The sequence below is a fragment of the Leuresthes tenuis genome, unplaced genomic scaffold, assembly GCF_036924035.1.
Source record: "Leuresthes tenuis unplaced genomic scaffold, fLeuTen1.0.hap1 SCAF_13, whole genome shotgun sequence".
NCBI classification, from domain to species: domain Eukaryota; kingdom Metazoa; phylum Chordata; class Actinopteri; order Atheriniformes; family Atherinopsidae; genus Leuresthes; species Leuresthes tenuis.
In genome coordinates this window covers 33,685,647-33,697,614 of record NW_027325367.1, presented here as the reverse complement: position 1 = coordinate 33,697,614, position 11,968 = coordinate 33,685,647, and the positions used below count along the sequence as shown (strand labels likewise).

General features: G+C 46.0%; 1 protein-coding gene across 2 annotated transcripts in view; it reads right to left on the bottom strand.

The window, feature by feature from the left end:
• Positions 1–3,560: 3,560 nt before the first annotated feature.
• Positions 3,561–11,968, bottom strand: part of tab2 (TGF-beta activated kinase 1 (MAP3K7) binding protein 2) — a 45,300-nt gene continuing 36,892 nt past the window's right edge. The window contains exons 5-7 of one of the 2 annotated variants that reach the window (XM_072362828.1): positions 8,466–8,559; positions 6,575–6,670; positions 3,561–5,602 (exon numbers count right to left, since the gene is read on the bottom strand). In XM_072362828.1, the coding sequence (XP_072218929.1) occupies positions 5,463–5,602; positions 6,575–6,670; positions 8,466–8,559 (330 nt within the window). In that variant the 3' untranslated portion in view covers positions 3,561–5,462. The remainder of the gene's footprint in view (positions 5,603–6,574; positions 6,671–8,465; positions 8,560–11,968) is intronic. The other variant, XM_072362829.1, reaches the window with a different exon arrangement.

Genomic DNA, 11,968 nt, shown 5'->3' with positions numbered 1-11,968 from the left:
GCCTCCAGCTGATCCAAAATGCTGCAGCCAGAGTTCTGATGAGAACTAACAGGAGAGATCATGTTTCTCCAGTTTTAGCTTCTCTTCATTGGCTCCCTGTTAAATTCAGAATAGAATTTAAGATTCTTCTCCTCACATATAAAGCTCTTAATGACCGAGCTCCATCATATCTTAAAGATTTAATTGTAAGATATTTTCCTAATAGAGCACTGCAGGGTGCAGGATGTGGTCTTGATGATAATTAAGACAGCAGTCTGGGCCTGTAGCAGCATAACTATGGGATGTTTCAGGGTCACCTGAGCCATCCCTAACTATAAGCTCTATCTAGTACAGTAATAAGGTGCATATAAGCATAAAAAAACTGGTTCAGAGTTTTTGGAAGGTTGCAAAGACCTTCATCGAGAATTAAGATGCGATTACTTTGATATACTCTCATTCCTACCATGTTGAAGCATTTGACACTTGGGGATGTTAATATTCAAATTCAAGAGCTTGTATCTGGATCTGGCTGATAAGCTTTAATGAGTGTGAGAAATGCTTGATTGGAGCTGGGACGACAAGAGGCAGGAGAAGGGTAGGTAGCAGACTGAATAGTAGGTAGCTGGCTGCATTATCACTAGCAGAACCTGCTTTAACCATCATGCAGGGGATGCTGAAAATATTATGTCATCATTTAGAGCCATACATGTTTTATTTAATATGGCAGAAACAGAATTTTAGTGATGAGAATGATATTAAAAAATGTGATTTGTGAGGGGAAATGTACTGTTTTAAAATAGAACTGCTGGATCTCACGTGCACTCTTTTAAACTCTCATCTGTTTTCTAAAAACATTAAAAATGCATTTCATTTTTTCATTCTTACTTTGTTTTGGAGTATCTTAGCAGTTTGTGATAAAATACATAAATGCAGATATAAATCCGCTCAGGAGGCCATGGGTCCAAGTTCCAGTACTTCATAGCCCTGCAAAACACTTTGTACCATATGAGGAGGAAAATTCAGTGACACTCATAAAAAAGTGAAAGATTAACATCACTTGGTTACTTTTGGAACTGTTAACATAGTTCAGATAGTGAACCATGAACATGAGCTAGCTCATTTTAATCTATGTAAAGTGAACTTTAAACTTTTGTATCATCGCAGATGTTCAGATTTTAACCAGCAGAGGGCAACGCAGCCACACATGTGCCCAAACCGATTGTAAAAACTGCTCCAAGACCATCCTCATTGTTCCTATTAGAGAAGAATAACTTGAATCTTTCGAGCTCACTTCATGTTTGTTACATTCAATCTGAACACTGCTCATGAACACACGAATGTGAGCGTGTTTGTGCACAACAATGGCCATCATTCATCAACAACACATTATCTACCCCCCGCATGATGACCTTTAACAGCAACATTGGAAAGGTCTTTGCCATTTCCCACCAACCTATTTGATATGTTATAAAATGATCTGTGAACACCATACAGCTAACAGTTTCTATCTGCATCATGGGTCCAAATGGATAATAACAGAAATCTCATGAGACTTCCCAAAAGTGAAAAATGATACAGATTACCACTGCTACCTTTACCTCCCACATTTTTTCGACTTCCTCTTTCAGCCCTTGGTATATTTTGTATTTCGACTACCAAAATGTCGGGTTGGTCAGCCGTCACCTGTTTATCAGTCTGGATGGATGGATGGATGGATGGGGAAGTCCCACGGGATCTTAGCTCTGTCATTCCCCACCACCTTTGGAGACATCTCCCACTTTGAGACTTCCAAACCACAGTCGGCACAGATGTTCCTGCACACTGTTCCTGCCACTTGGTTCTGGCGCTCCACGCATGCTGAACCTGCCTGAATCTTACACCCTGCTACTATGTGCTGGACTCTCTCAGAGGTCTCTTTGCACGTAGACCCGGCCCCTGTTGCTCTTGTGCTCAAAGCCTGCTCCTGAGCTGCCATTATTAATGCCTCAGACCAGCCTTTTTTAGCCACTTCTTCATTCTGTCGGTGATGCATGCCGTGCAGAGGCTCATCTTTCCATGATAGTTCCTCCTCCTCTGCCCAGGGTTTTAGCTGCCCCAGACATTCACTTTGCATTTAACCACTGGGGGCCCATCGTCCTCATCTATTTCTATATTCATATTTGTCTTTTCATCCTGGATAGTGGCTCTGACACCCACCTCCCTTCTTTCACAGTCCCAGCGTGCTGAACTTGGGGTGAAACCCTCTGTGCATTGTGAGGCGTTTTCTTGTCTTGGTACCAGTGGCTTCTACCTCCTTCTTTTGGCCAGGTTATTGTTCCAGTAATAATATTTTTCTCATTCAGCTGACCTTTCCTCACTCTTTGTAGTTACTTGGTTGACTTCCTTATGGTCTCATCATAGTTACCATTTGCCTATTGGATCCTAAAGTATTTGTAACTGTCCTGAACATCTGATGTGGTGCCTGCTGGTAGTTCAACTCCTTTAGCTGTGATCACCTTTCCTCTCACTCGGCCACATTTATCTCGTCCGAGTAGCATCTTGAGGTCCTTCCTGAATATCTTGGGGAGATGCATCTGAACTGATGTCTCGCTCAGTCCTGGCATACAGCTTGAAGTCGACCATGAAGAAGAGGTGGCTGATGGTTGTTGCTCATCAGAACCGGTTTCCAAAGCCACTCCATGGGGGTTCAGGCCTTTACAAAACAGCAGCAGGGAGCGTCTCCTTGTTAGAGACAGCACTTGATGTTAACTTGTGCAGTTGGCTTAGAAATTACCTCCAGGGTTGTCTTCCACAGTCCCATTTAGTTCAATTCAATTTCAATTCAATTTTATTTATATAGCGCCAGATTACAACAATTGTCATCTCAAGGCACTTAAGTAATATAGTCCAATTCAAGCCAATTGGAATTCAATTCATTGTAATCATAATCCAATTAATTCATATAGAGCCAATTCAAAAAATTAATATCCTAGCTAAGGAAACCAACAGATTGCACCGAAACTTGTCTTCAGTCCAATCTCCCGTCCTGAGCCTGAGGGACTGTGGAAAGGAACGACTCCCTTTAACAGGAAGAAACCTCTGGCAGAACCAGAACCAGGAAGAAACCTCTGGCAGAACCAGAACCAGGAAGAAACCTCTGGCAGAACCAGACTCAGGAAGGGTGGCCATCCGCCTCGACCAGCTGGGGTTTGAGAAGACAGAAAAGAGGGAAAGGAGGGGGGAAAAACACCATAACACCATTCAAAGGATATCTTGGTTTGGTTGGATTCTTGGTGAACTCTTGCAAGTATTCTTCTATCCATGTGTGGCATCAAGCTGTAGGCTTTCCTGTAGTCAGTCAGGCTGTGAAGAAAGCCATACACCTGATTTTACAGTCTGGAGTGACAGTTCTGCCGATCAGTAGCTGATGATTAGCTCCTCTGGTGTTACTTCTTTTGTAAACTGGGTCATGCGTTTCTTTGATGTATCACTATGAGGGCCTTCTCTGAGGCATGTAAAGAAACAAACCACAGGTTGATCCCTACTGCCATCTTCTAGAGAATACATCCAAAATGTAACGTCACAAAAGGCCCACCAACAACTTTCAGATTTTTTTATCTTTTATTTTTACAAATAACTTATCTGTTACAAAGACAGTTTTCCCAGCTAAAAATCAAAAAATACTTAAGATATCCAAATTACACCCCCCCGCCCCCCAAATGAATAAAATATGAATAAACCGCCTCTTCACACCACGGTGCAGATTAAGCTGAAAACTGGTTTCTTTGGTTGGTAAAAGGAACAAGTATGACATAAGTGCTTAAGAGACCATAATTCATCTTCTACTTCTAACTGGGTTTACACATTAGTAAGAATTTGGTTTTTAAAATAGCACTTTGATGTTACAGAATAGATTGTCATTATTAATTCAAAGGCACTTATGGAAGGCAACAGTTCACAAATGTGGAAAAACAAAAACAAACCAAAAAAGAAACTACTCCACAGTTAAGGTAACTTAATGACAATAAGTAAACTTTAGAAGCACCCTCATCAATAAAAACTTTGGAGGATGGTCTGAGCCAGATAAAAACAAGAATATACAAAGTGGACAGTCACGTTGTGCTCGTATTTTCAGGGCGTTTTCTCTTCTTTCTTTGGCTTTGCCTGCTTCCGTGATGCAACACTTCGGACCTGTTGTGTAGAAGGCACGGGGCTCATAAAAGAATCACGGAAGTATAAGAGCAAAATTTAACCGGCTGACTTTGATCTCTGACGGTTGCACAGAAACTTCAGAACCATTCAGCTGCTCCAGAAGCACTTGGACATTGATCCTGATTCTGATGGAAAACGAGTGTCTCTTTGCACTGAGGTGTATTCGTCCCAACACATCAAATCCTACATTCCAGTTGTCAGATAAGATGGCAGTTTGTCATTTTGCTTTTTGACCCCCACCCCCAACAGATCCTGTTAAAGAAAACTAGATAAGTTCTCCACCGCCTCGACACTCAACATCTACAGATCGTACACAGGAAACTCAGTAATTACACAAGCAATGAATGGGCCAGCAGACGTAGCTTCATGGTGACTGCAAGGGTTTAACTCCTCTTTCTGCAAGGCTTCAACTCTCACAGATATCAAGTAAAAAGCTTAAACAGGGAGCATGGTGCTTACTTGTTTGAAAGAAGACACAAAACAAGACAAAAAAGTTAATAAAGTCTATGAAGCTATACTTACAGGAAATACAAGTGATTCATAGTGTGAAGAAAAGGTTTTTAAAGCACATTCTAAATTATGTACAGTAAAGAGCCTCCGTGTACTGTACACAAAGCATGCAACTTTTTTTTTTTTAATCAATCACAACTGAGTAGACAGAAAAGAGGCGCTGAAGGGATGACAAGAGGCACCTTTTAGTGGCAGCAACGCTGGCTGTTCGCCCTTCTGCATCCTCGAGAAACGGCAAACTTGCAAGTCCACAAGTAGTCTGTTAGTTTTCCCTTCAGTGGCTGAACACAGACCCCATCCCAGGTCGCGCCATCCAAGAAGAAATAACTAAAGCATTCAACCAGGAAATGGCACACTGACACTTGTGTGGTGAGCACATGTTAAAGTGTGTGCCGGCACCCTGCAGGGCCACGCTCGTAATACTGTAAGTGGGAGCAGCGAGGTATCCCCGGCGGTAAAGTGTCGCCCACTGAGCAGAAAAGGGGCAAGTGACCCACCCCACATGATCCAAGTCTCTAAGGTGAGGTATCAGCCGATCTTTAGGAACAAAAACAAGCTGGAAACACTGTCCAGTCAAGCCTTCAGAGGACAGTGTTCTGCGAACCTTAGAGAGGAAGAAAGGGAAATATTATGGAGAAAAAAAGGCTGTGTGATGCACAACGAAGACGCTCCGTCCAATAAATCTAAAGACAGAAAGAAAACCAAAGAGGGCTACGTCTTCTCCAGTCTGTTAGACGGCAGGCGGGCAGAGGAAGGAGCGGCACGCCACAGCCACGTTGGGCTCAGAAGTGCCGTGGGAATTCACACTGTTCACAGCGGTTGAGGGCGGGGTGGTTGAGGAAGGTGCAGGCTGTGCAGCTCCACTGCGTGCCCTCATCTTCCTCCTGGTCTGCGGTGGGCTTCACAGTCTTACCGCCCGACTCTGGGAAGGAGAGCGAGGCAGTCAGTGTGAGGCGCAGCATGGACAGCAGGTGTCATAAGGTGTCAAAATGTTCAGCCTAGCTGCTGTGAAAAGTGTCAACATACAAGCTTTTCTGCAGGGTTCACATTACATTTCACACTTTAAATGACCTTTCAAAGTGCGACACTAGAAACAGAGCATCTGGAAGACTAAAGCAGGCCATAAGGCTTCCCACACTCTCTCCACCCCCTTTCCTGTCTTATCACTTCTGAATAATGGCCACATGGAGCCTAACAGCTCAGGTGTCCTGTGGAACTCATTTCTAAGCTGGGGAAATTCAAAAGGTAAAGTCTGCATACAGCAAAGAAAGATCCCCCAGCTGAAGGGCTGCTTTTATTGGATTTAGTCTCATAGAAAGAAAACCGTGAACATGGGTTTACAGAGGCAGGTTATTTAACGTCAGTCATCTTTTAAACATTAGCTCGCTGTCCCTACAGATTCCACTAGAAGAATAGATCAGTTATTGTTCCTCTCATGACTAACCAACGTCTAACCCTCATCCACAACACGGGCCAGAAGCAGCTCTGCTTTCCATCAAATGTCGTTACACTAATTATGTTTGGGACACGCTAAATAGGCTCGTTAAAATATTGTACAGTGATGAGAAGTATATATCCAACATGGTGGACACTACATATATTCAGCCGTGCTTCCAGTTGTCCTGCTGATGATGAATGACAGGAATCCACTTGGCTTTCTGGTCTTTACTACACAACTGACTGCACAACAGCTTTTCTCCATTCTAGAGAAGGTTTTTTGGAGTCACTCAGTGGACATGAGTGATGTCACATGTCTGATGACATCACCTGCACACATGTGGCTTGACTTTAGCATATAAAGAAACAGGAAAGTAATATCAGTGATGGTGAATAATCCCAAGATGTCCCCAATGAAGAGAGACGGGACCATGCAGACAGACCTTCTTAAACTTACCAATAGATAAAGTACCTTTGGGTTTTGGTGGGATAGGACCAAGGAATCCAATGTTGTCATAAAAATTATGGATTACACTGGGGTTTAAGTGTGGTCCTGTACACAGATGGAGACAGAAGAAATCAAGGTTTACATTCTAATGCAAAGGGCTGTGAATACAAATGTAAAGATTTAAAACACAATAATGCCACGATGGTGGGACATGCATGTGCCTAGTATCATTTACAGCTCCAATGTCACACAGATGAAGATGAGAAAATCCCCTTCTTTTCCCCCTGATTGCAGCTTTAACTACCAGCTGACAGCCTGATCACGTGTGCGTCCCCTGATGCTGGATCAGCTTTTCCCTGCTTCTCCTCCTCCTCATGTCCACAGCGTTTTTAACAAAAATCAAGTGAATAAATCAGTTCTGTCACTTTGGCACGTCTAAAGCGATCAGCCTGATCAGCGGAAACATCAGCAACATTGTGGAATACTAAATGATGCTTCTTACATAAGACCAGAAAGATGCAGATTTAAAGCAGACATATTCTCGCTGACAGTTTCCTGAGGTCTGTGACATGCTTTGGTCAAACTAACACAGCAGCTCCCTTTTCTTACGTTCATTTACACTCAGTCAGATCATTTTAGGGCGAGCAGCGACCCCGACTCCCCTCTGCCCTCATCTCCCTCAGGTCCAGAGCATGTTGTTACAGAATGAAAGAGCATCCGGTGAATGACCTGAGAGCTCAGACCTCACACCAAACTGACAGCAACTACTTCCTTTCCCTCATCTGCAGTTGGACCGCGCAACGCTGGTCGGCTGCCGTTATATTTGAGCCTGAATCTTCCATCTGTCTGCTGGCTGGGTGAGGACACATCTCCATGAAGTTCTTCTGTTTTCACTGCCTAAAGGCCTGCTGCTCATATGGTGCTGCACTGACGATGCATTCACTGACCGATGGGAAATTGGATTTTTAAACTTTGACTGGTAGGAAATAAAATAAAAGAACCCAGATGTCACATTCCCTTGTTGGAATATAAAACTTGAAACATATGATTATCAGCTTGTTTATTTCTTCAGTTAAGTGTCCGATATGACCGATGATGAGATTTGATGTTAAAGTCCAAACAAAGAGCAAGAAGAAGAAGGCAGCATGATTTAAGCTGAAGTTAGCTGGAGATGCAGAGGGAGGAGCTCCGTTTCCCTGAGACCTGAATGGCTCACTGAATGTCACCTTTTCAGAGACATGGGACCCACAACAAAATGTCACACTTTTAAGGTTGGCTCATTGGCAGCTTGATTTTTGTCAGAAGAATTCTTCCTCTCCATGGCTATTTCCATTATCAGCAGGCTAATTTCTGAGAAACGACATGAATAAGCTGCTTTGTATTCACCATAAGATTAGGAAAGGGTGTGCAGAGGGCTGATCCACATGTGCACACGTTCAGCTGCAAATCTGAATCTAAAAATGTGCACAGACACGTCTTTATCATTATTGTCCACTTTCCAGTGCACCACATTTATACCTTTGGTATGGATCCTAAAAGCTGTTTAAATAAAGCTTTTGTGAGAGATACACAGTGCATCCACGTGCGCTGTTCTTGTCCTTCCTTCATGTGTGTTAGCTGGTTAGCCTGGGAAATGGAAGTGCTACCATGGGGGTAATAAATATCTTGCTACTCTTGAGCAACAGGAGGCAATTCAGGAAGAACTGGTAGTTAACAGCACAATAGGCGTACTTAACTGCGCCTGCCGAAGAGGATGTAAGCAGGCCTGACCGATCTGGCTTACTGTTCACTTCATAGTGACAGAACACAAGTGAACAAACTGATTTCACATTGTAAGTCCAAGGCGTGAAAATCCTAAAGAATACTGAGCATTATATCAAAGACACACATACAACCATACCGTTGGTTTGAAGCAGATCAATTTCTTTGCTGAGGCAGTCGATGTTGATCTGCAGTGACCTGTTTTTGCATCGTAACTGCTTCATTTCTTCAATCTGAAAAAGAGTAAGAAAGAGTCAGAGAAAAGGGCAGCTCTGAGACCAAAAAAAGCTGACGTTCCTGCTTTAAGTCACAGTGGCCCACTGTACAGTTTGACACACTTAGACCCACACAAGGAGTCGCCTCAGCTTTTACAACACAGGACCATGGAGCTCCTGATCTCAGCAGCAAAGGCCAGTTAACCTCCCGCAGCCACTTCTCTGTTGACTCAAAGTGTAACAGTAGAGGAAACCATCTCCCTCAACCCGTGCCTCTGCATCAGAACCTGCACGGGTTCAGCATCACTGCTCTAAGTGTAAGCCCAACTTCACATTGTGCAGTAAAAGAAGCTTTTTTTCTTTTCATAATTAACTGCACAGTAAATCTAAAGGAAACGGTTTGTGATATCATCTTACGGGATGAAGCTGGGTACTGCTGTACCACGCTGCTGTAACACGCTGCTGTACTACGCTGCTGTACTACGCTGCTGTAACACGCTGCTGTACTACGCTGCTGTACTACGCTGCTGTACCACGCTGCTGTAACACGCTGCTGTACTACGCTGCTGTACTACGCTGCTGTAACACGCTGCTGTACCACGCTGCTGTACCACGCTGCTGTACTACGCTGCTGTAACACGCTGCTGTACTACGCTGCTGTACCACGCTGCTGTACTACGCTGCTGTAACACGCTGCTGTACTACGCTGCTGTAACACGCTGCTGTAACACGCTGCTGTAACACGCTGCTGTACTACGCTGCTGTACTACGCTGCTGTAACACGCTGCTGTAACACGCTGCTGTAACACGCTGCTGTACCACGCTGCTGTACCACGCTGCTGTACCACGCTGCTGTACCACGCTGCTGTACTACGCTGCTGTAACACGCTGCTGTAACACGCTGCTGTAACACGCTGCTGTAACACGCTGCTGTAACACGCTGCTGTACTACGCTGCTGTAACACGCTGCTGTACCACGCTGCTGTAACACGCTGCTGTACTACGCTGCTGTACTACGATGCTGTACTACGATGCTGTAACACGCTGCTGTACTACGCTGCTGTAACACGCTGCTGTAACACGCTGCTGTACTACGATGCTGTAACACGCTGCTGTACTACGATGCTGTAACACGCTGCTGTAACACGCTGCTGTACTACGATGCTGTAACACGCTGCTGTACTACGATGCTGTAACACGCTGCTGTACTACGCTGCTGTAACACGCTGCTGTAACACGCTGCTGTAACACGCTGCTGTAACACGCTGCTGTAACACGCTGCTGTAACACGCTGCTGTACTACGCTGCTGTACCACGCTGCTGTACTACGATGCTGTAACACGCTGCTGTACTACGCTGCTGTAACACGCTGCTGTACTACGATGCTGTAACACGCTGCTGTAACACGCTGCTGTACTACGCTGCTGTAACACGCTGCTGTAACACGCTGCTGTACTACGCTGCTGTAACACGCTGCTGTAACACGCTGCTGTACCACGCTGCTGTAACACGCTGCTGTACCACGCTGCTGTACCACGCTGCTGTAACACGCTGCTGTAACACGCTGCTGTACTACGATGCTGTACTACGCTGCTGTAACACGCTGCTGTACCACGCTGCTGTACCACGATGCTGTACTACGATGCTGTAACACGCTGCTGTACTACGATGCTGTACTACGCTGCTGTACTACGCTGCTGTACTACGATGCTGTACTACGCTGCTGTAACACGCTGCTGTAACACGCTGCTGTACTACGATGCTGTAACACGCTGCTGTACTACGATGCTGTAACACGCTGCTGTACTACGATGCTGTACTACGATGCTGTAACACGCTGCTGTACTACGATGCTGTACTACGCTGCTGTAACACGCTGCTGTACTACGATGCTGTACTACGCTGCTGTACTACGCTGCTGTACTACGCTGCTGTAACACGCTGCTGTACTACGCTGCTGTACTACGATGCTGTAACACGCTGCTGTACTACGATGCTGTACTACGATGCTGTAACACGCTGCTGTACTACGATGCTGTACTACGCTGCTGTAACACGCTGCTGTACTACGATGCTGTACTACGATGCTGTACTACGCTGCTGTACCACGCTGCTGTACCACGCTGCTGTACCACGCTGCTGTACCACGCTGCTGTACCACGCTGCTGTAACACGCTGCTGTAACACGCTGCTGTAACACGCTGCTGTACCACGCTGCTGTACCACGCTGCTGTACCACGCTGCTGTACCACGCTGCTGTACCACGCTGCTGTACCACGCTGCTGTAACACGCTGCTGTACTACGCTGCTGTAACACGCTGCTGTACTACGCTGCTGTACTACGCTGCTGTAACACGCTGCTGTAACACGCTGCTGTACTACGCTGCTGTAACACGCTGCTGTACTACGCTGCTGTAACACGCTGCTGTACTACGCTGCTGTACTACTCTGCTGTACTACGATGCTGTAACACGCTGCTGTACCACGCTGCTGTAACACGCTGCTGTAACACGCTGCTGTAACACGCTGCTGTAACACGCTGCTGTACTACGATGCTGTACCACGCTGCTGTACCACGCTGCTGTAACACGCTGCTGTAACACGCTGCTGTACTACGCTGCTGTAACACGCTGCTGTACTACGCTGCTGTACTACGCTGCTGTAACACGCTGCTGTAACACGCTGCTGTACTACGCTGCTGTAACACGCTGCTGTACTACGCTGCTGTAACACGCTGCTGTACTACGCTGCTGTACTACTCTGCTGTACTACGATGCTGTAACACGCTGCTGTACTACGATGCTGTAACACGCTGCTGTACTACGATGCTGTAACACGCTGCTGTAACACGATGCTGTACTACGCTGCTGTACTACGCTGCTGTAACACGCTGCTGTACTACGCTGCTGTACTACGCTGCTGTACTACGCTGCTGTAACACGCTGCTGTACTACGCTGCTGTACTACGCTGCTGTAACACGCTGCTGTACTACGCTGCTGTACTACGCTGCTGTACCACGCTGCTGTACCACGCTGCTGTACCACGCTGCTGTACCACGCTGCTGTAACACGCTGCTGTACCACGCTGCTGTAACACGCTGCTGTAACACGCTGCTGTAACACGCTGCTGTACCACGCTGCTGTAACACGCTGCTGTACTACGCTGCTGTAACACGCTGCTGTACCACGCTGCTGTACCACGCTGCTGTACCACGCTGCTGTACCACGCTGCTGTACCACGCTGCTGTACCACGCTGCTGTACCACGCTGCTGTAACACGCTGCTGTAACACGCTGCTGTACTACGCTGCTGTAACACGCTGCTGTAACACGCTGCTGTACTACGCTGCTGTACTACGCTGCTGTAACACGCTGCTGTACCACGCTGCTGTACCACGCTGCTGTAACACGCTGCTGTAACACGCTGC